This window comes from Helianthus annuus, chromosome 16 (genome assembly GCF_002127325.2).
Source record: "Helianthus annuus cultivar XRQ/B chromosome 16, HanXRQr2.0-SUNRISE, whole genome shotgun sequence".
In the NCBI taxonomy this organism is placed as follows: Eukaryota; Viridiplantae; Streptophyta; class Magnoliopsida; order Asterales; family Asteraceae; genus Helianthus; species Helianthus annuus.
In genome coordinates this window covers 204,034,979-204,060,657 of record NC_035448.2, presented here as the reverse complement: position 1 = coordinate 204,060,657, position 25,679 = coordinate 204,034,979, and the positions used below count along the sequence as shown (strand labels likewise).

The 25,679-nt window shown below is 38.3% G+C and overlaps 2 protein-coding genes across 5 annotated transcripts; one reads left to right on the top strand and one right to left on the bottom strand.

Annotated features, from left to right (window-relative positions):
- Positions 1-1,032: 1,032 nt before the first annotated feature.
- On the top strand, positions 1,033-8,985 carry LOC110915653 (auxin response factor 8). 3 transcript variants are annotated; one of them, XM_022160382.2, is made up of 15 exons: positions 1,033-1,165; positions 1,265-1,416; positions 1,498-1,610; positions 1,708-1,806; positions 2,697-2,753; positions 2,851-3,006; positions 4,725-4,809; positions 5,173-5,263; positions 5,432-5,596; positions 5,682-5,804; positions 5,876-5,951; positions 6,031-6,178; positions 6,659-7,479; positions 8,004-8,194; positions 8,578-8,985. In XM_022160382.2, exons 2-15 carry the CDS (start codon positions 1,374-1,376, stop codon positions 8,735-8,737), a joined length of 2,328 nt encoding a protein of 775 aa, XP_022016074.1. In that variant the 5' UTR covers positions 1,033-1,165; positions 1,265-1,373; the 3' UTR covers positions 8,738-8,985. The 3 variants fall into 3 exon arrangements, with proteins under 3 accessions (XP_022016074.1, XP_035841010.1, XP_035841009.1); XM_035985117.1 differs by lacking the exon at positions 1,033-1,165 and having other exon boundaries at positions 1,174-1,416; positions 1,506-1,610; XM_035985116.1 differs by lacking the exon at positions 1,033-1,165 and having other exon boundaries at positions 1,174-1,416.
- A 9,690-nt stretch (positions 8,986-18,675) lies between these two features.
- On the bottom strand, positions 18,676-22,703 carry LOC110915652 (probable L-type lectin-domain containing receptor kinase S.5). 2 transcript variants are annotated; one of them, XM_022160381.2, is made up of 3 exons: positions 21,319-22,703; positions 18,863-19,767; positions 18,676-18,830 (listed from the first exon to the last, which is right to left on the bottom strand). In XM_022160381.2, the coding sequence occupies exons 1-2, from the start codon at positions 22,559-22,561 to the stop codon at positions 18,947-18,949; spliced, it is 2,064 nt and encodes a 687-aa protein (XP_022016073.1). In that variant the 5' UTR covers positions 22,562-22,703; the 3' UTR covers positions 18,676-18,830; positions 18,863-18,946. The 2 variants fall into 2 exon arrangements, with proteins under 2 accessions (XP_022016073.1, XP_035841008.1); XM_035985115.1 differs by having other exon boundaries at positions 18,676-18,843; positions 18,876-19,767.
- Positions 22,704-25,679: the final 2,976 nt, after the last annotated feature.

Genomic DNA, 25,679 nt, shown 5'->3' with positions numbered 1-25,679 from the left:
ATCTTGGAAGTCTGAACGGACAACCGTCCGATCGGATAGCCGTCCGATCGAACAACCATATAAGTGTTTCGTTAGAAATTCGATAGCATGGATGAATTGGTGGAGTAGTGTAGATAAGTCGAACGTCAAAATGGGTACGCCATAGTCACCAAACGCACGATATACGAGAAACCCCCAAGCGGCCAGCCGTTAAAAATATGGCTTACGTGCGATTGTGCGGCCAGCACAAGTCAACAGCCACGATCAGACGTAACAGGAGCAGGAAAACCGGTTGCGAGTTCCAACTGATCGGGGCATACAGAAAGAGGTCACGTTTTTTGAATCTAAGGGTTGACAAAGCTAAGCATAACCACGAACCCTTTCCGTATCCAGAGGATCATCTGTCCCTAATGAGGCCCATTCCATCGTGATAAAACCCCACAAAAAAAAAAACTCATTACGTATAACATTACATTGCTTGTATAGAATTGTATACGGCTTGCATAATTTATACGACCTGTATACATGTAAAACATAAAAAAAAAACATTTAAGTACATCTATTTCACAGAAACAACATTTTATACGGGACTCTATAAAGTTATATAATCCGTATACACCTAAGGGTGAGAGGGGCACTCCTCTCTTAGGGGAGTGACCTCTCTTACACACACCCAATCAGCACGCGCCACGTCAACTCCCATCTTAAGTTCCTATTTTGCAATCAAACGTTGGCATCACTCCACTCACACAATTATTTTTTTATAAAAAAAAGAAAAAAAATATGATTGGTGGAAAAAGGGTGGACCCACATTAACAACCAATCACCTCCTTTCTCTCTCCTCTCTCTCAATCGGTGAGTACAAACCGCTTCCACTCACCGCTTAGCTTTCCCGATTTGATGAGGGTGGTATTCCTGCTCGGAGACTTGACATCCCGCACCCCTCCCCGCAAAGCGCCCCGGACACCCTGAGAATATGAAAATGGAAAAATAGGGGTGTGAGAAGTGAGAAGAGTAGTCGCGTGATTTAAAAGTGCATGATTATATTTCAAAGTGTGGAAAATAGGAATAATAGTAATAATAATATTATAATCCGAAGGTCCGTACTCTGACAACGACCACTGAAGGATGGTGGCACATGCCCTTCTGTCATCTCTATAATCAAATCAACGGTCTTCATCTCCAGGTACGGCTCCGATCCCCCTGCTCTTCTTCCTCCGCTCGCTCCGATCCCTTATATATCTCCCCCATGCGTCACTTTCCCCTTTCTTTTTCTTCTTCACAGCTCTCTTCTACTCCACAGTTATAGTTTCATTCACTTCATGGAGTGGTTTTCTGAACTGGGTTAGGGCTTTCTTGAGGTTTTGGTAAGTTCAGTTTTTCTGTAATAAAATATGAAGCTTTCAACTTCTGGGTCTGGTCAGCAGCTTCAAGAAGGTATGTTTTTGACTTTAAGTTGATTACTGTATGTTGTTTACTTCGTATTGTTCTTGATTGATTGTTGTTTGTTTGTGAAAGGAGAAAAGAAATGCTTGAATTCGGAGCTATGGCATGCTTGCGCAGGCCCTCTTGTGTCGCTTCCGACTGTAGGTGGTCGTGTGATCTATTTCCCACAGGGTCATAGCGAGCAGGTAGGTCCTTTTTGCTATTTTATTTTGATCACAACCTTTGGGTATGTATGTATGTTGTAGTTTGTTTTTGATGGTTTGAAAAATGTGAACGAACCAGGTTGCGGCGACTACGAATAAAGAAATTGATGCCCACATTCCGAATTATCCGAGTTTGCCTCCACAATTGATTTGCCAACTTCATAATGTCACAATGCATGTACGTTTTTTTTTAATCGAGTGTGTAACTATAAGGGGGTGTTTGGGATTGCGTTTTCAACCTGATTATTTGATTATTGTGTTTTGAAATCGCAAAAAATCTATTCTGAGTGTTTGGTAAAAAATTAATAAAAAGTGATTTTTTACGTTTTGTAGAGTTCAAAACGTGATAATCCATAAGTAGGTCACCCCTTGCTGCAGGAAAACGTGATAATCCAAAAACTGATTTTTTACGTTTTCACTTATTTATTTTTTTAAAATATATATACTTGCCAAACACTCAAATAGTTGATTATCTGATTATTGTGATATCAAACAACATAATCAAATCCAAACAATGTTGATTATCTGATTATTGTGATATCAAACAACATAATCAAATCCAAACACTATCTTTCTGCAGCACGTTTTGTTACAGCTAATTATCTGATTCTAATTATTTAAAACGCATAATCTATTTTCAAAACTCAACCCCAAACACCCCCTATGCGTTTTGAATAATCAGAATCAGATAATTAACTGTAACAAAACGTGATGTTGAAAGATGGTGTTTGGATTCGATTATGTTGCTTGATATCACAATAATCAGATAATCAACTATTTGAGTGTTTGCCAAATATATATATTTAAAAAAATAAACAAGTGAAAATCCTTTTCTAAACGCAAATAATCAATTTTTGGAAAACTGCGTTTTGTTGCAGTAAGGGGGGGGGGGGGGAGCTGCTTTTGGAAAACTGCGTTTTGTAACTTTCTAAACGAAAATAATCAATTTTTTAATTTTTTCACCCGAACACTCAAAACTGATTATTTACGATTTCAAAACTCAATAATCTAAAAATCTCCTTCAAAACTCAACCCCAAACACCCTCTAATATATATTTGCTATTTCAGGCAGATGTTGAAACGGATGAAGTGTATGCACAAATGACATTACAGCCATTGACCCCGGTAATCATTTAGTCAAAGTTGGAATATGGATTTGTTTAGTAGTATATTAGGAGGATTTCAAAATCTTAAAGTTTATTTTTGTGTAATAACTTATCAGCAAGAGCAGAAGGATACATTTCTTCCGGTCGAGTTGGGTATTCCAAGTAGACAACCAACAAACTACTTCTGCAAGACATTAACCGCAAGTGACACAAGTACGCACGGCGGCTTCTCTGTTCCTCGACGTGCTGCGGAGAAAGTTTTTCCTCCACTGGTAAAACTTTAACCATTTGACCCGTTCCACTTTTAAACTCTGCAAGACATTTCCGGTTTGTGCGGCCTGTATGAATTTAAACTCAACCCAAATCGACCCATTTGTAAGTAAATTAGAATAACGAAGGTTTTAGTTGTGATTAGAAAAAACAACGATAATTCAATCTTTGAATTATACGATTTAGGTAGCATACATTATAAATAAACTTTTGGCGAAGTTAACCCGTTTGACCCGTTCCACTTTTAGCTAATTTATATTTTTTCTAGTTGTTCGACCTATTTGAACTAAAACTCAACCCAAATTAACCTATTTTCTAAGCAGTCAATAGCGGTGCTATAGCGGTTAGCGGACCTCAGGGTGTGTAGCGGTCCAAATAGCGGTGGACTGTAGCGGTTCCGCTATTAGCGGCGCTAAATACCGCTATAGCTATAGCGGTACTATAGCGATGCTATAACGGTGGCCTATAGCGGTTATAGCAGTAACGGTGTTTGATTGTGTTAATTCTTAAATTAAATACTTCAAAGTTACTATTAGTATTTGATTTGCAACAGGTTTTTGATAATGGAATGATATTACTATGAATTTTGATATTACTATTAATATTTTTCAAAGATATATTTATATATATATAAAAATACATAAATTATGCATGGTAAAAAAATTACCGCTATATCACCACTATACCACCGCTATAACCTATATATCATATAGCGGACCTTGACCGCTATTCGATTTTGGACCGCTTTAACTGCATAGCCTATTTTTAAGTAAATGAAAATAATGAAGGCTTTAGTTATGATTAAAAAGACTAATATATCAAATTTTGAATAAAATAATCTAGTAGTTTACATTAATAATTAACTTCTGGCAAACTCTAACCCGTTTGGGCCGTTCTACTTTTAGCTAATAATCATTTCGACCTGTTCGGACCGAAGCTCAATCTATCTACCCATTTGTAAGTAAATGGGTTGAAATTGCCACCTCTACTTAGACGGGTTGTTGTAAAAATTCCGCCTAGGCTTTGATTAGTCGCCGATTAATCACTAATTGGAGGTTCACCGAGTAATGGCTGATTAATCGCTTGTGGTCAACGTTGGTCCTCTTCCGGCCAATTTCTGGCCAGTTCTAGCCAAATTTCGACCAAACCTTTATAAGCTACCTCCAATTGCTTATGAAATGGGTCACGAGGGGTTAAAACATGCCTACTTCAAAAACTTACATATAAAAATGTGTGTGTATATGAAACTAAAAATTACATATAAAAATCCCAATTTAATTAATCCTGATTAACCGCTAGCAGTGTTGTAAGAATCGCTAGGCGCTAGTCGGGCAGTGTGGTACCGACCAGCGATTAATCGGATCGAGATTTTTTGTGTAAATTTTAGTTATACACACACACATATTTTTATATGTAGTTTTCTAAAGTAGACATGTTTTAACTCCTCGTTAACCCATTTTTAAGTAATTGGAAGGAATTTATAAGGTTTGGTTGAAATTTGGCCGACGTCTAGACAAAATTTGGCCAGAATAGGACCGCCATTAACCGCCTAGCGATTAATCGGTGAACCTCCTCCGATTAGTGATTAATCGGCGACTAATCGAAGACTAGTCGGGATTTTTACAACCATGACCGCTAGTCGGTACCTCACCAACCGACTAGCGCCTACCGATTCTTACATCACTAATCAAACATTATCTTTTATGTTTGATCTTTTCAGGATTTCTCTCAGCAGCCACCTGCACAAGAACTTATTGCAAGGGATCTTCACGATGTTGAATGGAAGTTTAGGCATATTTTTCGAGGTAAGATCATACCTCCTTAGTTTGTTAAATTACTAAGGGGGTGTTTGGATATGTGTTTTGAAAGCGGATATGCGAACACGAATTAGTTAAAAAATGGAACTTTGTTGTTTTCTTGGTAGCTCTCTTTAGTAATTGTATAATATGTAAAATTATGTATACGAGCAATATTTTTTATTTTCGGTAGAATTGGATTTGATATTCAAAAGGGGGTTGCGGCGCAGCTTGTTGCCCATTACCTGTCATTCTTATGTAATTTTCCTAACGTTTAATGAAAGTTGAATTTTATAATAAAAAAATATTACCGAATATATAAAGATTTGATATTCTTGAGGTGATGTTACATGTTTTCTCCTTCACATGCAGGGCAGCCCAAACGCCATCTTCTTACTACCGGGTGGAGCGTGTTTGTTAGTGCTAAAAGACTCGTTGCAGGAGATTCCGTTCTATTTATTTGGTAATTTTTCAACTAAATATTGCAAATTCACATGTAATTTGCTAGTTCTAGTGGTGGCACTTTTGACCCGTTTACTTATAGTTTGCATATATCATGCAACTTCTTAAAACATTATATTCAAAGATTTAGATTGTTTTTGTAGTTAATATTGTTTGTAATCATAATTAGGAACGAGAAAAATCAGCTCCTTTTGGGAATCCGGCGTGCGAATCGTCCACAAACCGTGATGCCATCATCTGTTTTATCAAGTGATAGTATGCATATCGGCCTTCTTGCCGCTGCGGCTCATGCAGCCGCTACTAATAGTTGTTTCACAATATTCTATAATCCAAGGTAGCTACTAAAATATATAGAAATTCGTAATGTTATATTTTTTCACTTTTTTTTTTTTTTTTTTTACAAATTTAACTGCATTCAGGGCTAGTCCATCTGAGTTTGTCATCCCCCTTTCAAAATACGTCAAAGCTGTGTATCACACACGGGTTTCAGTCGGGATGCGTTTCCGTATGCTGTTTGAAACTGAAGAGTCAAGCGTACGCAGGTATTTATGGCTGGTTATAAGTGATTAAAATTTTGAATTAGTGTTCAATGATCGTATATCTTTATATTTAGATACATGGGCACAATTACTGGCATTGGCGATTTAGATCCTGCCCGTTGGCCTAATTCTCATTGGCGTTCTGTTAAGGTAAACCATCGTAATTCACTTACGTATAAATGTGTATATATGTATCTCATATTTATGATTATTTTTTTTATATTTGTAGGTTGGTTGGGATGAGTCGACTGCAGGTGAGAGACAACCGCGAGTATCATTATGGGAAATTGAACCTTTGACAACGTTTCCTATGTACCCATCTTTGTTTCCCATTCGGTTAAAACGACCGTGGTATCCGGGAGCTTCATCTTATCAAGGTATCGTGATAAAAAACTCTTTTCGAGTAAAGTACGCTGATGGTCCCTGTGGTTTACCAAAATTTTGGAATTAGTCCCTAGCTTTTCAAAAGCACACGTATGGTCCCTGTGGTTTGCACTTTGTAACACATTTAGTCCCCCATTTTTTTTCCAAAAGTACATGGATGGTCCCTGTGGTTTGCACTTTGTAACGCGTTTAGTCCCTAACTTGGACATGCTAAAACCTTTAGATTTGTTGGTTGGGGACTAAATGTGTTACAGCGTGCAAACCACAAGGACCATCCATGTACTTTTGGAACGCTAAGGACCAAATCCAAAATTTTGGTTAACCACATGGACCATCCATGTACGTTTGGAAAGCTAGGGACCAAATTCAAAATTTTGGTAACCACAGGGACCATCCGTGTACTTTACTCTTCTTTTTCAAAATTTAAATTTTCATTTTTTTTTGTTTTTATGATTTTTGGTTTATGGTTGCAGACAGCAGAGATGATACGGTTAACGGAATGGCATGGTTGAGAGGTGAAACGGCAGAGCAAGCGCTCCATTCTCTAAATTTTCAATCAAGTAGCATGCTTCCATGGATGCAGCAAAGGGTAGATCCGTCATTTCTCCAAAGTAATCTTAATCAGCAGTATCTAGCAGCCGGTATGCAGAGTGTCGGAACTGCAGACGCTTTGAAACAACAATTGTTGCAGTTTCAGCAACCCCTTCAACAGCTTCACCATTCGGGCACACAGTCAACTCCACAGCTGTTTGTTCATGGTCAAAGTCAAACCCAAACGCTGGACAATTTCCCGCGGTCAATGCACCAAGAAAGTCAACAACATGGTCAACACCAAAGTGTATACCCCGAGACTTACCCGATGCAAGGCCAACAACAATCGTTTCCGAAGACAGATTTCATGGAGTCGAGCCCAAAGTTTTCTTCCAATATTGCCCCTACTATGCAGAACATGTTGGGTTCCGCGTTATGCTCAGAAGGGACTAGCAACCTGTCGAGTTTCTCGAGAACCGCTCAACTAGCGGTTCCAGAGCATCAATCAAATCAGCAATCATGGGTAGCGAAGTTTGGTCAATCACAAGTCAACACAGCTTCAACTTCGCCATCAGTTGACCAAGAATCGTCAAGTTTGGAAGCCCAAAATCACGGCATATTTAGCGGTATCAATGTCGACTCATCTGGGCTTCTTCTTCCATCAATCGAGACCGATCTGTCCACTATACCTTCTTCGTTTGGTGGCTACATGCAAGAGTCTTCCGAGCTGTTGCAGCCTAACCATAACCGAACATTTGTGAAGGTACGTACAATCATTGTGTTAGGGGCGTGCATGGTTCAATTCGGTTTGGTTTTATGGTAAAACCGAAATGTTCGGTTTTCGGCTTTTTAAAACCGTTCGGTTCGGTTTTTTCGGTTATAGCAATGGTTTGGTTTTTGGAACAAATTACGTAAGATTCAAAAATAAAAAAATACAATCCAAGATTTACGAATCTTTATTAGATGTTTACATTCATTTTTTATATATTTAACCTTCTGTAACTGATATTTTTCACATAAACCTAACTTTCTAATCTATTTTTATGTTTCTCCAAAGTTATATAACAAACATTAAAAAAATGATTTTTTAGGTTATTTGGTTCGGTTCGGTTTTTATAAAATGCAAAACCGTAACCGAACCGTAAATTTCAGTTCGCTTTTTTTCGGTTATTTTTTTGACTGTTCGGTTTTTTTCGGTATCGGTTTTCTGCTCACCCCTACTTTGTGTTATGCCAAAGTCAACCTAGGGTTAAAAGTTGGCATGAGAGTGTTTATGTTTGGTTGCAGGTATACAAATCAGGGTGTGTTGGGAGGTCGTTAGACATCAGCCGGTTCAACAGCTACCACGAGCTGAGACGCGAACTGGGTCAGATGTTTGGGATCGAGGGTCTGCTTGAAGACCCGCAAAGATCAGGCTGGCAGCTTGTATTCGTCGACAGGGAGAATGACGTTCTTCTCCTTGGAGACGACCCTTGGGAGTAAGTTTGACTTAAATACACCATTTCAGTATCGATAGACAGGTATCTAGGCCTGTAAACGAACCGAACGTTCATGATGTGTTCGTGAACTTGTTCTGTGGGATGTTCGTTTATTTAATAAACAAACGAACATGAACACACGTTTTGTTCGTTTATTTATGCTCGTGAACGTTAGTTTATGTTTGTTCATTTATATTCGTTTATTTACATTTGCTTTTTGTTCGTTCGTTTATGTTCTGTTTCAATTTAAATACATAAGTAGTTATATTTATATAAATATTAAACAAAAAAATGTGTTCGATTATATGTTCATGTTCGTTCGGTTCATTTACAGGCCTACAGGTATCTAGATACTTCATTTAAATCGTTTATGGTTGGTGCAGGGCGTTTGTAAATAGCGTCTGGTATATCAAGATACTTTCTCCCGAGGATGTGCAACAACTCGGGAAGCACGAGGTTGAATCCTTCGGCCAAAACTCGGGTGAGAAAGTCCAACGAGACCTTTCTGGACTTCCTCCATCAATGGGGTCGTTTGACTTCTGACCAACAAAGTCAACTCTTTATCGGGTCAACTTTCACTCCTTTTGGTCTCGTTTTGTGTGACGACCCCAGTTAGTTATTTGATTAGCTATGTTGATGAATACTTGTGGTAATAATCAAGTAGTACAAGTGACTATTCAAAATTTAGAATATATGTATGGAACCAGTGTTGACTAAGAATTGTTGACTATGGTGGAACTGTAATTTTGATTCATTATTGTGTGCTTTATGTATTGTTTTCCTCTTTGTTATCTTTCACTTTTTTTTTTTTTTTTTTTGTTGAACAGCATAATCAATTTCATTTCACCAATTTTTTTTGCAGGCCTAGCAAGATACCAAAGCCATAACCAAAAAATACATGCCACAACATAGTACCTAATACACCAGGAATATTTCAAGTACACTATTAGATTTTGAATTTAACCCAATTATCCCATTCAAGCTCCATCTTTTTTGCGCGGTTTTTCACCCAAAGGAATGAAGTGGACTGGATTTTTTCAATGGTTTTCTCCAGTACACACGGCTTAGCCGAAAAAATAAGATTGTTTCTTGCTCCCCATATTCGCCAACATGCTGTTAAGATAACCTGTTTGCACCGCTTTATCTTTTTCTTTCGTCACTTTTATATGGTTGTGGTATTCGAATAAGTCCTTGACGGAGAATGCAATGATGTTTGGAATATTACACCAGGAGACAACCCATTGCCAAATTCTCGCAGCCACATAAGAAGACGTTAAGAGATGCTCCACTGTTTCAACTGTATCCCCCCCCCCCCCCAGTCCGCCATCCAAAGAGATTCACCTTCATAGGTAGCCACTTATCAGCTGGAGATGATTGAGAGCATGCTTAACCGATTTAACAGAAAAATAACCATCTTTATCCGCAGCCCACATCCAACGATCTTTGCAACATGAAATACGAACCTAAGAGAGAATCTCCACAATGTCACTGAGTTCCTTTGTCTCCTCCGGTCTAATCGGCTCATGCATCCAACGCCAATGCCAAGAGATAGAGCCATCCCTATCCAAATAACAATCATGTACTTAACAGTCCTTAACTACTTCCAACCCAAAGAGAGCCGGAAATAGTGTTTTAAACGGGACATGGGCAGCCCAAGTATCTATCCAGAACCGTATGTCGTTACCCTCACCAACCGAGCCTTTAATTAACTGAGCCAGATTTACATTAGGTCCTCTAGTTCCTTGCCAATCTTAACTATTGTTCACCACGTTCCATAGGCTGAAGCTTTAAAGGGGAGATGGTGCCAGATTATGCGGCTATGATTGGTTGAAGAAATCACTTGGAACCAAAGGCCATCTTTTTCAATTCTTGCCTTCCACCGCCATTTTGACAGAAGAGCCATGTTTGTATTTTGTATTTTGGATTCAAGGTGTTTTAAAACCTTTTTTGAAGCCTCGTACAAAGAAAATAGTGGATAGGAAGACTATCGAGTAGTGCTTTGATCAAAGGTACCCTCCCTCCCATGGAAAGTTTGGTGGCTTTCCATAGGGCTAATCTTGACTGAAAAGTTTCAATGACTGGTTTCCAGTTATTAACTTTATTATTCATATTTTTCAAACCTCAACCAATGACGGAATCATCGGAGTGCGGCACTAAGCGAACCAGATTGCTCAACAGAATCCATAACTACTAATTTTAATGACAATATTTAACAAGTTCAATATCCCATACTATTAAACAAATATTTCATCAGAAGTCATCACAGAGTTCAAATCTCTCAAACAAAATCCAATCCGACAACTTAGATTTTTATTGTGGGTTTCTAGACTTCCTATCCATTTGCAGTAAACAAACCATCAGCCTGTCATATACGTTAAAATAAAGTCAATACAATAATGTAAATGTGAGTACACAAGTTTGCATAAGTATAGTAGTAAAAGTGTTTACGCATAACCAACATGTAACACGTAAAATGGTGAATCAAGTAACTATCACACTGATACAAGCTAACCACATGAATGGGAGTAGAGTATGCGCGGCACATGTTCACCGTAGTGAGCACGTGAAGTAAAGTATGTGATCCTTAACAACCCCTGACTAATCAGGTGCTGAGTCCAAACTATAGTACTATCTTGCTAAGGGCGGTAGGGCAAGTCATCACTGTGTAACATAGCAACAAGTATTCAACTAATCACGTATATCATGCGAGTGCGCTTAGCGTTTATAAAGCGTTTAAGTGTTGTGTATTTTGATAGAGAACGTATGTAACACCCAAAAGTGCGTTAAGCGAAAAAGGGTTCGAGTATACTCACTGTGCGTGTCTAGCAAGTAAACACGACCTGGAATGGATTGAAGGGAGCGCTGGATCAGCCTGCGTACGGGGACAGAATGCGTAAGTCTTCCAAAGTGCTGAAACGGTCGAAATCGAAGTGTTGAGTGGGAAACAGGGCTTTGTACGAAGCCAGTGCCTTCGTACGAAGGCGTGCCTTCGTACGAAGGGAGTCTTTGCACAAGTGATGCTTTCGTTCTCCAAAATTGAGTGTTCTTCGCGTTTTTCTTCGGGAAATCGAGTGTGCATCCCTCCAGCCTTAAGCTACTGATAAAACTTAGAGTCGGAGAGGTCTTGGTTCAAGTCGCGTGTGAGAAAAACTGGACTGGTATGTAAGAAGGTTGCCTTCGTACGAAGCCATGGCTTCATACAAGCCAGTCTGGCTTCGCACAAGCTTCTGTTTAGCGTGTTTGAGCGTCCGGAACTGTGTTTTCGTCTAAATCGGATGTGTTTTCGAGTCCTTTTCATGACGGTTTCGACACCACCTCGTTCCACTATCCAGCGAACAAAACATGTGTCGGTTTTGGTCCGGTTTTGTGTAAAAATCGAGTTTAAAAGGGTTTTTACTTAGATCTAACACTTGGTGAGTGTGAAATCTACATATTTCTCACTTGGGAAGCCGTAGCTAGGCCCAATACACTCGGTTAAGTGTAGATCCGTTGTAAAACAAGAAGATTTGATGAAAAAGATGAAGATTTGTGTAAAAAGAAGAAGTTTAGGTGTAAAAGAGGAAGTTTGGGTGAAAATAGAGTTTTGATGAAATCGAAGTGAATCTTGTGGAAAATCGTAGTGGAAAACGTTGTGTAATCACGTAAAATCTGTAAATCTTACTTGAAATCAGTTGGACAGCAATTCGGCATCGTTTTAGATGAAATGGCAGCGATGAATGAAATGGAGAAGTGAGGTGAGTATTTATAGAGGAAGGTTGGCACCTTGGTTCGAAGCTAGCTGCCTTCGTACGAAGGCAGTTCCTTCGTACGAAGCTGCTGGCTTCGTTCGAAGGGGCCAGTCTTGAGTACAAGATCCTTGTTTCGCGTGTTGGATGCTAATTTAATGCGTTTGGTTTTGTTAGTTAGTTCGGGTACTTAAGGTATTTTAGTGAGATATTAAGTGTTACGTTGTGTTGCATTTTGATACGATAAATCGAGTTGCGAGAGCGGGCGTTTGAGCGTTTTAAGAGAATAACAAGCACATATAACACACATAACAATTAAACACACAAATAACACAATTAATATAAATAAATCCGCGTTTCGAGTTTGCGTTGTGAGAAGCGTTAAGTAATAAGCGTTTAAATGCGATAACTGCGATAAATAACCGATGTAAAATGCGTTTTAGAATATAGTTTAACCCATTGGCTTAATCTAATCTCGGAGTACAAGCGTTTAAAAGTGAAATAACGGTGAAATAGGAACAACCAAAAGTTTGGGTTGTTACAGTCTCCCCTACTTTAGGGAATTTCGTCCTGAAATTAAGTAGTAGACGTAATAAATAGTTGCGGATATTTAGCTTTCATATCACTTTTGTTCCCAAGTGAACTCGGCGCCGCGTTTGCCTTTCCTTCTAACCTTGACTATGGGAATGCGATTGCGTCGAAGTTTCTGGGTCTCTCGATCCATGATTTCTACTGGCTTTTGCACAAAGTGTAATGTCTCGTTTATTTGCAAGCCTTCAAGAGGCACATGAAGATTTTCTTCAGCTAGACACTTCTTGAGGTTTGATGTCACACCCCAACCGATGGCGGAAACATCGGGGTGCGGCACTAAGCGTTCAGATTGCTCATGAGTTTCCATAACACTAATGATTCCAATAGTAATTAATTAAGTTTCATGATAACATAGTCTAAAACATCAAGCACAAACAGTAGTCTCGAATACATCACAAACACTGTTCAAAATTCTAGATTAAACTAGGTGAGTTTCTAAGCATCAGTCCTAGCTTGATTCCCATGATTCAGCATCCTATCAGCCTGCAACATGTATTAAAATAAAGCCAGTACAAAATGTATCAGCGAGTATACAAGTTTAAGTATATAGCATAATAGATTCAAAAGACTCATATCCATGATGTAAATGATAACAAAATAGTTTTAGCCATGCTAGTGTTCGCAGTCCAAGTGATAGCCCAAGTGTCCCAATGCTTTGGTGTTTTCCCAAGACTCAAGGAAAATTAGAATCCTCCTAACAATACCCCCGAGAATAATGGGGAGGTGCATCATCCTATAGCGCTACTATTGTTAAGGCGGAACTACACACTCTGGATTAAACGTTCACATAGCACAAAGAATCAAGAATCACAAGTTTCACATACACATAGGATAGAGTTTAGATTCAAAAGTATCAAGTTTTATAGTTTAATAGAATACATGTTGCATCCCAAAGTTTAAAACAAAAAGGGATCGAGTATACTCACAGTGATTGCTTAACAGTTTAACTATTATTGGATCAAAGGGAGCTCTTAGATGTAGTAAACACCTCTGGAAAGTCCTGAACAATGGGAATGTCTTGAATACTCTTACTTTTTTCCTTTCTCCTCTACGATATGTGCCAAGAAGGCTACATATTTCTTTCGTAGGTATCTCTTGGCTTGGGTGCAAGTCATGAGTTACAGTCCTTTAGAAGATTTCTCTCCATGAACTTTTAAGATTTCGCTAGATGGAAGAGGCACACGAATAATCTTGTCAAAACAAATAACTTCAGCATGATGAAATACAGACCTGAGAGAGAATCTTCATAATGTCACCAAGTTCCTTTGTCTCCTTCGGTCTATCCGGCTCATGGATCCAACGCCAATGCCAAGAGATAGAGCCATCCCTATCCAAATAACAATCATGTACTTAACAGTCCTTAACTACTTTTAACCCAAAGAGAGCCAGAAATAGCGTTTTAAACGGAACATGGGAAGCTCAAGTATCTATCCAAAACCATATGTCGTTACCCTCACCAACCGAGCATTTAATTAATTGAGGCATATTTACATTAAGGTCCCTAGTTCCTTGCCAATCTTGACTATTGTTCACAACTTTCCATAGGCTGAAGCTTTAAACAGGAGATAGTGTCAGATTATGCGGCTATGATTGATTGAAGAAATCACTTGGAACCAAAGGCTATCTTTTTCAATTCTTTCCATCCACCACCATTTTGACAGAAGAACCATCTTTGTATTTTGTAAAGACCCCAACCCAAGACCCCAGAAGCTTTAGGAGATACTACCCTTTTCCATGCTACCCAATTAATCTTCATATTTTCCAAATTACCACCCCCAAAAACATTCTTCTGGTGGATTCAAGGTGTTTTAAAACCTTTTTTGGAGACTTGTACACAGAAAAATAGTGGATCAGAAGACTATCGAGTAATGCTTTGATCAAATTTACCTTCCCTCCCATGGAAAGTTTGGTGGCTTTCCATAGGGCTAATCTTGACTGAAAAGTTTCAGTGACTGGTTTCCAGTTATTAGATTTATTCATATCTCCACCTACATTTAGACCACGGTATTGAAAGGGGAACAAACTTGGTTTGCATCCAAGATAGCATGCCATGTCTTCTAATTCACGTTGACCGACACACGTGGCATATAAACTAGATTTGTTGTAGTTTATCTTCAAACTAGATGCCAAGTGGAAGCATCTAAACAATCTCATGATGTTTGCTAAAGCTGGTTTTGACTATTGCCCGAGTAGCAAAGCATCATCCGCATATAGGAGATGCGAGATACAAGGACCATCATGAAAGAGATTAATCCTGTGTACAAACACCATCGAGACCGCTTTGTTAATTATGACCGTGACCGCCTCCATTGCTATAACAAAGAGGAAAGGTGAGAGCAGGTCACCTTGCCTCATCCCTTTCGAGCATTGAAATTCCCAAGTTGGCGAACCATTTACTAGAACAGATGCACACGCAGATCACAATATGCCATGAGTCCATTTCATCCAAAGTGATGGAACATTCATCTACGATAACATTGAGTCAAGAAAATCCCAACTTAAATTATCGAAAGCCTTCTCAATGTCGACCTTTAACAAGAATGCGTGAGTTTTCTGTCTTCTGAGCCAAGAAAGGACCTCGTTGACTATTAGAGGCCCCTCGGCAATATTGAAACCGGAGAAAAATGTGGTTTGCATTTCGAACACCACTCTTCCAATTACTAACTTTAAACAGTTGGCAAGCACTTTCGAGATCACTTTGTTAATGCATCCAATTAGGCTAATAGGACGAAATTCCTCCAAAGAAAGCAGATCTTTATATTTAGGAACAAGTGAAATAAATGACGAAGAACATCCACGGTTAATCACACCAGTGTTATAGAATTCAGCCTTCAAGTTGATGAATCCCCTTCCAGAATACTCCAATATTTCTTTATAAAAGCAAAGTTGAAACCATCAGGCCTCGTGGCCTTATCCACTCCACACTCCCATACCGCGTTTTTTTTATCTCCAGTTGTGAAAAAAGGTTGATTTAGACTCTAATTCATCAGAAGTAAGGTGTTGAAACCGTTACTGATAAATTTAGGCCTTGCCAATATGTTTTCTGTGAACCGGCTCTTGAAAAACCTGAAAGTGTGCTTCTTGATCTTCAAAGTATAAGAAATTGATCAACCATACTTTTTCTATTACAATAAGACATATAAATACAAGAAGAGAAAGCTAACTCTAAGGAATACATTTAATTGCAAATATATGCAAGGCTATAATGTGGGAGACAATCACTCAAACGGTTTTGACTGATTAATGTGATGGACTTGATTTTCTCTTTGACCATCTTGAGTTAGTCATTTTCCTTAATATGCTCCCACAAGATGGACGACCGTAGGATAAGTCCAATCTTGGTTAACAGCGGATGAGTGTGGTATTTAAGAAAGAGAAGAAGTTGATGAAGTTGAAGATGTAAACGGAGATGAAGTAGATGTAGCAAAAGAAGATATATTTTGTAGTTTTTTTTATAGGGTGAATGCAATAATAGATAGAAGATAGAATGATGGTTGCGGCAGTGATAGGATTATAAGTTTTGCAAAACCTAACTGATATTGACAGAGAAGTTGTGTTTGAAGATGTAACCATGTGTAATGGTGATATAGGTCGATGTTTTCTTTTAACCTTTTTTTTAGAAACATATGGTTGGAAAATGGATTGTAGGTGACAGAGGGTGGTGGAGTTTGAGGAGAACAGACAGTTACGACGACAATGAGAGTGAAGGTAGCGTTAGGTATTCTATTCTGATGGTTATGGTCGTGTGTGGTGGAGAGGAGTAATATTGTGATGGTAAGAGATATTACTGGAATATAGAAAGAAGAAAGGAGATTTTCAAATCTACGGAAGAAGAGAAGGGTCGGGATGTTGAAGTGGGAATGGAGGAGAAGTCATTGCTAATGGTAGACTTGTTTAGGAGTGTTGACTAAAGAAATGATGGTTGCAGTATCAAGAGCTTCTCGGTGGAGATAACTGCTCTGATACCATATAAGAAATTGATCAACCATACTTTTTCTATTACAATAAGACATATAAATACAAGAAGAGAAAGCTAATTTTAAGGAATACATTTAATTGCAAATATATGCAAGGCTATAATGTGGGAGACAATCACTCAAACGGTTTTGATTGATTAATGTGATGGACTTGATTTTCTCTTTGACCATCTTGAGTTAGTCATTTTCCTTAATACAAAGGGTCCGTAATCCAAAAATCATTAAAATAAAGGTTGTTATCTTTCACTAACTGCATACTTGCATCATGTATTTATGTGTTATCATTGCATGCAACTATGGAAAGAAGTACTTGTGTGTGGTTCTCCAACAAGGCATAGTACAACTAGCACGAACGTCATAGCATGCGCCTAATGGGTGCACGTCAAGCTGTGTCCAGTAGAGCTGTACGATGAAAGATCGTGTAAGAGATAAAAAGTACAAAAGGACAGAAACTTGTCACCAATCATCGAGCACCGCTGCTCCATGATCTCCATTAATTTGCTGATGACAGGCCCGACAACAAGGACAACTGACAGGCCACGTGGATCCAATCAGCGTGCGCCGTCTTCTCATTTGCACGCAGACACTAACGGCTGTGTTGAAAGAGACAAACGGGATATTCCTTGATGTTGACGTCGTGCCCAAGGCCCATCAGCTCACTTTCTTTGTCATTCTCTTCGGCTCTAGATCCCCAGATTTAAGGATCGCTTTCTTGCTCTCTCACTTAATACACACACTTATTATCCTCAAAACAAGTTCTTATTCTCACGCCGGATGGTGGTTACAAGGAGAACCCCCTAATCCTCCTCATTGTAATGAGCTTCACGGTGTTGTGTTGTTTTGTAGGATCAAGCAGTATCCAATCGAGAAAGAAAGAAGATTAACCTTATTTGGACGAGACAAATCCCACAAGTTAACCTACGGATTAACTTGGTGTTTCTTCAAATAGGCATTATATGGATGTGAAGTGGCTTGATAACTCCCTCAACACCATCCCCGTGGGCTTTATAGGGGCATGGAGAGGGAGAGGCATAATGAGGAGAAAAAATTGGAAAGTAATGACTGAATGAGCATTAAAGAGCATTAACTGTTAAACATGTTTTGAAAGAGCGTTATGATACTGATATGGCAAAAAAATCCCCTCAGAAGGCATTAACCATCAATAATGGTCTTATGGGTTTTGGCACATTAATTTGTAACGGCGCATTAAAAGAGCCATAACGTTTCAAACCGAATATGTAAAGAAATAATTTATTACCATCGGATATGCTTGATAAAGTTTTTTACGCGTTAGCATTTTCTTAATTTAGCCTAATCTTTTAAAAACAAGTTCAAACCGGCCAGTTGTATTTGTTATAAACCGTCCGGTAGAACCAGTTAAACTATCCGGTACACCCGGTTGAACTACCCGATACACCCGGTTAAACTGTTTCTTTGCCAAATCCGGTACGGTATAAAACCGGATTTAAAAACATTGAATTTAGGCAACCAAGGGCTATCTTCACATGTGGAAACCGTATATTTTCTAACACGTTATATGTGAACATACGGTGTTTTTACCAATGTTTTAAATATCGGCACGAATCGGCTGGTAATACCGGTTGAACTTGCTGACATTTATTGTTTCGATACGATTGAGCCCAGTATAAATAGGGTTCTGATATAGTATTCAAACCACAGGTATATCCGGTAATACCGGTTCAACCGGTCTACTGGTTAATCCCATATTAAAATGTTGAGTTTAAAATAGTGATGATGGTGAATTTCATCAAGTGATTGAGAACTTGATCCATTCAAGACTCTAATATCATAAACCTATTAAAGACTTTTGTTTAATAAGAGTTTGTTGAAAAAAATGATATTTTATTATCGAATCATGTAGCATTAATATTGAACTACTTTTTGAGGTAAAATTGTATTTTTATGGTATTATATAGTTAATTAGTTAATTCGATTGAACCGTCTCGTACAATAACAGTTTCTAAGCCTTACCCGATAAGATATATGTTGTTTTCACAAGTGATCGGACAGTTGGAAACTATGGTGTATCCAACGATAAAGATCCGATTATAGCCAAATAAATATAAAGAAAATCAATAAGCAAACGACATCATTTTTTTTTGTTGTAAAAAAGAAAAGCTTTTACCCATAAAATTTATACACAAGTATCACTTGTCCCCAGTCTACATTGTAAAAAAGAAAAGCTTTTAGGCCATAAAATTTATACACAAAGTATCACTTGTCCCCAGTCTACAAACAAACAAATTTAGTGTTATAAACTATGAAACACATGATTCAAATATTATAACAAGCAGAAAATTTTCTCCTGCATCATCACGAGACAAAAAAAAAAAAAAAAAAAAAAAAAAAAAAAAAAAAAAAAAAAAATTGTAAAATGACAACAAAAACGAACCATAAAGAATGCACCCTCCCAAAGGTTATAGTCGAGCCAAAAGAAACTAAACCATAGATCGATCCGTGTAGCCCGAGTAATTTTCCCGACTCAATGGACTCCAATCGGTCTCGTATTGACTAATCGAAAGTGGGGTTGTGTCGATTGAGGTAGCTTGGGAAAGATCATCAATCGGCATCATTGCGGGCCACACAAAAGCCGGTTTGAAAGGTGGGACCTGTGGTACGGCCACGGACCCCGCTAGCATTTGCACAATGGTGTGTGTTTTCGGCCTCTCGTTGGCTATCGGGTGCGAGCAAGCTAGCCCTAACATCAAGAACCGCGTGGCTTCCTCTGTGTCATAATCATCCGCAAGGCGTTTATCGACCGCTTCTAATATACGACCTTCCCGATACAACGACCATACGTAGTCAACCATAAACTGGAAACCGTTGACTTTTGTCCCGGGGCGTTGACCAGAAACGACCTCGATTAGTAACGCGCCAAACGCATAAATATCGGAATGTTGAGTCGCTTTTCCGGTGTGGAAGCATTCTGGGGCTATGTAACCAACGGTTCCAAGCACGCCTTCGGCCTCTGCATAACTTGTTTTCTCGTTGTCGATGGCACGTGCGAGACCAAAGTCACCGAGCCGGGCGTTGAAATCGGAATCAAGCATTATGTTGCTTGCCTTGATGTCACGGTGAACGACTTTTTGGTCGTACTCGTAGTGGAGGTAGTGTAAGGCGGAGCCGACACCGGCTAGAATCTTGCGACGAAGGGCCCAGCTCAGCGGTTCGCCGGTTACGGTGAATAGGTGCATGTCGAGACTACCTTTTCGCATATACTCGTACACCAACAGGAGCTTTCCGTTCTTGTGACACCATCCTGCAGCGTTTCAATAATGTTATTTTTCAAAAAATATAAACAATTGTTTTAAATTAGAATTGTATGTATAAAAAATGAATCAGAATTTATACATTAAATTTAATTTGTCACGAGGAAAATATATAAAACGTGCAAGCTGTCTATCAAATTAATGTTCAAAGCTTGCAAGCATGAAAATGAAATCATATCTCATTTCGTAAGTCATAACTAAAAGTCAGATATAATGATAACGATATATAATATATTTGACCATTTCAGGTCAAACTCAAGCTGGAGAATTTAATGCTAGATTTTTTTGCACACTAACGAGGTTTCTATGTAATTTCCTAGATCTCAACAACTTTTTTTCCATTTAAAAACTGAAATAGAAAATAACTGTATACTCAACAAATATTTAAAATAGATGTTTGATGATACAATCAATAAACATCATCAGTATATTGTGACAAATATTAATTGATAATTGATAAATAAGATAACAATATAGTTGAATAAATAGTTGCTTAATGTTATTAAACCTTTAAAACTGTTTAAACCAAAGCAAATCGATCGTTTAACAAATTAGAAGCTTATTCGGTTAGGTTCTGATGGTTTAACAGTCGAACACATCTAAACCGAGCAGATTTAAGTCAAAGCCGATCGAGATTGAACTATTTAAACCACACTGTCCAGCCAACACACCTAAACCGAACAGATTTAAGTCAAAGCCGATCGAGCTAGACCATCCGTGCTAAAACAAGCCATTATTTATTTTGAATACTAGCCATTCAAAAAAAAAATATTTTGAATACTAAAATAGAATTGAAAACCAAAAAAAAAACAAAACACAAAACAGGTTAATGTGTCCAAGAAAACACAGCTAAATAAATCATCATCATCATGATCTACAGGCTGCTAATGTGAAAACAAGTGGCCCCAAGTTTTCTTTTTAACTTTATTGACATCAGAATCATTATCACCAACTTCAGATCATGTTACAAACTTTTGGTCTATGAGAAAAAAAATAAAAAATTCCTTAAAAAGAACAAAACTTAATTTTTTTTTTTTTTTTTTCTAATTTCTACCCCACCACTTATTCCCTTTTGTGAAAGGGTATACTTTTTCATGTTTGTTTGATTAACCCTGGATTAATAGATTTAACCATTAACCACCAGATTCATCGCTAGATTTTACTAAATTTGAAAGTTTTAATTGAAAAGAAAAATTTTTGAGTCGTGCTAGAGGTGCATATCCAATCCAAACCCGTTTGAAACGAATACGGAGAGGAAATCGTTAGCTTGGGGCCGGTTTGTAATCCTCTCATTTGAAACTGGTTTAAACCCGGACGAGTAAAAAACGATCAAAACGGCCCCATAATCAGGTCAAAAAACGCCAAAACCAAAACCAGTTTGGACTTTTTGTTGATCAAAACCCGTTTAGGGTTGTTTAACTTTAAACCCGATTTGTGCATAGTAAGTGACGCTCTCTCTCTTTCCACATTCCACCGTCTCCAGACCCTAACAATAACTTTTGCTATAACAATAACTGGAATTTTAAAACTCGAATACTCACCGAGTAATCGAACAAGATGTTTATGCCGTAACCGATTAATAATCGTAAGCTCGGCCAAAAAATCATCTTCCCCTTTCAAACTCTCCCGCGAAAACCACTTGACAGCCACCTCAACATTTTCCTCCGGCAAAACCCCCCGGTAAACGACACCGTATCCACCCTGTCCAAGCTTCCTCTTCTCATCAAAATTATTCGTCGCCTTCTTCAGCTCCCGAAACCTAAACTCCTTCGGCATTCCAGGCAGCGTCCTCAACCGGCTCAATATATTCGACTGCGACCGGTCCACCAACCGCTTCTTATACAACCGGTAACCCAAATAACCCGCTAACCCCACCAGCCCCAACACCAACGGAACCCCAACGGCGATCAAGATCGTCGGTAACGGGCTTTTCGGCCCCGGGATGTATTCAACTGTTATGTTCCATTGTAACACGCAGTTTAACTCGACTGAATCCCCTGTTGATGCAGCAAACCCGATGTAGGAGTCTTTATTAACGGTTTTTCTAAGATCTAACTCATGTTCTATGATGGGTGTTTTCGGCATGGGAGGTGTGGGTGAGGTTTTTTCCGGCTGGTCTGCTATATAAACACGTATCACCTTTTCAGTTCCGTTGTACTGTATCCAAATGTTATGAAACGACGCCGTTGGAGGGGCGAGAGTGATGTTTAAGGGTGTTAGCGATTTGGAAACGACAGATCTGATGGAGTTGATGTTGAGACCTATGTGGTTGTTATCAATATCAAAGGCTTGTTTTACGGTGTCGAGTTCGATAGCTACGACGCCGTTTGTTGTTTGACTGTCTAGAGTTTGGTTCGTGAGGCCGAGGTACTGGCCGTAGCTGTTTTCGGGGATGTCGATGGTCGGGGCGATTAAGAAGGCTAAGCCTTCACCGGGAGTGCCGTTGACGGGGAACATGTTGACGAGAAAGGAGGTGTTGAAAGAGGCTACGGTGGAGTTGGAGGTGGAATCGCCATCCCAAAGTTTGAAACGTCGTTTGAACATGATCCGGCCGGATTGGTTGTGGAGGTCGTATACGGCCATGTTGTTGCCGGTGTCTGGGGTGACTTGTAGGGCGTCTTGGCTCACCCTGGCGTCATTTTGGAAGGCTAGCTCGGAGTTGGCTTTATCCTCCAAGGATTTGTTGAAGGTGTGGTAGGGACGGTAGAAGGTATGGAACTTTGCGGCGGCGGAGAAAAAGAAGCTGAGGAAGAACACGGTGGTGGTTGTTAGGGTTAGTCCCATCTCCTCAAGTGGTGGTGGTGGTGGTGAAAATGGTGTGTGGGTGGAATAATTTAGGTTTTTGAGGAGGAAGAAGGTGATGGGGGTGGTGGTTGGTGCTAGGAAAGATCCATTGCTAGTGGTGTTTGATATATATATTTTTTGTATTTTTGTATAATAGATACAACCTACGTCTTATTGATTAAAGAAAAAAAATATTATATAAATGAATTAAAAATGGTAGGGACGCGTTCTTCTCTTTAAAATTCTTTTCAACTGTATAAAATTAGTTAAAGAAAGAAAGTGTGACTATTTGTGGGAGGGGGTGATTATCACTTGCAAAAATTTCATTACTCACAACATCCAATCAAGTTTCGTTATGTCAGCAACCATTATTCTATTATTCACAACCTTTTTTAGTGATAATGGTCATCACTCACAACACCCAATAATAAACCCTTACACCCCCTCACAACCAATTATCATGAAATAGCCATAACGCGTTAATTTTATCACGGAATCCAAGTTTCACGTGTTAAAGTGTTTGAGTGACGGTGGTATGTTTGTAACATTCACGCGTGGAAGAAATACCTCACGGGAACTTTTGTTCCCACCCCGCCTCCCCTTAGTACGTAATTGTTTTATTTATCAAATTCAAAGTAATATGTTGAAATGGATTATATTCAAAGTAATATGTTCTTTAAATGTACTTCCTTCTAGGAAAATAATTTTCTCCAATAAACACTACACGTTAAGCAGTAAAACTGTCAGTAATTTATGAGCAGGTTATTTGAAATGAGACTTGTTAAAAGTTGAAGTCAAATCACGTTTGGTTAAGGTCAAACTGGAGGGTAAAGTGAAACTTATTTAATAGAGAGATACGATCTTAAATTTGATATAATAATATTAGCCTGTATAAAATAACAAAATCTCCCATCAGATTCTAATTTGTAACAACGTTTGTTTATTGGAAAATAACAATCTCTTTTGGGAATTATTTATTTACTTGTCTCGGAAAACAATACATATTGTTAATTTATTTCTACTAGGATTATAGTATACTAGCCAACATAAAAGAGCTCAAAACTAGGTCGTATTTTCCCCCCAATAAATACAAGAAATTACATTATGATGATGTGATTAACTTTTTTCTTTTTTTAAACGGCGATTTTCTTGGATTAGGTTACCGTACTCCTCAAATTTAAGAGTCTGTTACCTTACTCCGACCAGATTATGTTGTCTTAATCGGGCCCACCCTAGCTTCAAAGTTTGGCTTGAGCGTTCCCCCAAGAAACCATACCGTCGGCTGACACTTGACAGGCGTTGTGCCACCACAAGAGCAGAACTCTCTGGTTTAACACACAGTGGGACGAAAACCTGGGTGGGCTCAGGATAGAGCCTGACACCTCTGCAAGGAGGTTAGGCTTTATCTATCATTGTCTTATCCACCAAAGTGACACAAGTGGGGATTGAACTTGAGTCTCTATTGGAGAACCCAAGTCACCCTGTCACTAGGTAATTAAATTCTATTGTAAGTTACGAACTTGTGCCGAATGAATTGTAATTAAATTCTACTATGTATGTTAATGTTATAATAAATACTTTGATATAAATATTATTTAAAGAAATATAAATAATGAGATGAGATACGAATATCATCCTATTATAGAAAACTAGCGGTAACACCCGTGTGCAAACACGGGTCGTTTCTTAGAAAACAATGCATAGCCAATATTGACAGAGAGTAAAAAAATAATTAGTGCAGACTTATAAAATTGATATACACTAATGGTCAATAGGTTTATTCAACAGCAATTCCATTATGTTAATAGCAAACTACTGTTATCTATTAACTGTTAAAAACTTCTGTTGCTTTCCAACAGACTTTCCTAAAAAATATTATCCATTATTTCCAACAGAGCTTGCCATATGGATAGATAGTAAACAGATATGCATGTTAGTGAACCTATATTAAAAAGGTCAGTCAACAGAAATTACAAAGGTTAGTAAACAGATGTTAAGAGAATAATGTTATTAACAAAGAATTTAGTACTCTCATTAAAAATGAGAGCTGCAAACACAAGTCGTTTCTTAGACAAACCTGCATAACACATATTAATAGAACATATAGATACGTGCATAGATATTGTACCAAAACGTTTTATCTATTATAGGTAAAAGACAAAAATAAACATAGAATATCGGTTAATATATCAATTACATACAATTTAACTGTTTGCCCAAAAAGATAATATAAACTGTTTATAGACATACGTACTTCATAGAATTTGAATACAACTTAAAGTTCAAGAAACGTTAACTACAAAAACACAATCATCTGCCTCAACAACTTTCAACAAAACTAAATCAAGGAATCAGCAGATTTTAGAAATCATCAAATCTTTATTCTCTCATCAACATTTCCTGGATTTGCCCTTTGAATTGGAGCTCAAAATCCAAGGAATAAGTATCATCTTCATCCCTATCAAGCTGAAGGTTAAAAAGATCTTGGAGGTCAACTGGATTCAGACCAAGTGCATTCTCCCTTGATATCTTTTCAACACTACCATCAGACTTGATCAAAGTCAATTCATGGGTCTGTTTGTCAGACTTCCACATTAGTATTTTTGGATCTGATTGGTTTCTTGGGAGAAGTTTTATTTGAGAGGAGTTTGGCGATTGAGGTCTGCTTGCCAACTTCTGAAGTGTTTGAGCAACTTGACCTTGTAATTGCAACGAAGCATCATCTAATCCATATCATAACTGATTTCTGATAGACTCTTTTCTGTACTCAGCATACCTATTTTCATCTTCCTTATCCATCAGTTGTTGTCTTTTTCTTTGGTTCAAGGCAGCAATGGATATATCTGCTGATGAGAACAGCTTTTTAGATGTAACGGTCTGCCGACGTATAACAGTCGTTTCATCTTTGTATACTGGCTTTTTAGGAAGGGATGGATCTGTCTTTCTTCAATCTTCTAACCTACTGTAAGCTAGATCAATAGACTGCTTAGTCCATTTTCCAATTTTTCTAGCAGTCCCAACCTTAGCTGCTACAAGTTCCGCCTTCATTCTCTTATACTTCAACACTTCATCCACTTCAACCTTTTTGTATTGTTTTCAGTTGGGAGCAGATTTTGGC

Coding starts and splice junctions, on each gene's coding strand:
- LOC110915653 (XM_022160382.2), top strand. CDS start 1,374: ATGAAGCTTTCAACTTCTGGGTCTGGTCAGCAGCTTCAAGAAG. Junction 2,754..2,850: donor CATTACAGCCATTGACCCCG/GTAATCATTTAG, acceptor ATAACTTATCAG/CAAGAGCAGAAGGATACATT. Junction 3,007..4,724: donor AGAAAGTTTTTCCTCCACTG/GTAAAACTTTAA, acceptor TGATCTTTTCAG/GATTTCTCTCAGCAGCCACC.
- LOC110915652 (XM_022160381.2), bottom strand. CDS start 22,561: ATGGGACTAACCCTAACAACCACCACCGTGTTCTTCCTCAGCTTCTTT. Junction 19,768..21,318: donor ACATCTTGTTCGATTACTCG/GTGAGTATTCGA, acceptor GAAACGCTGCAG/GATGGTGTCACAAGAACGGA.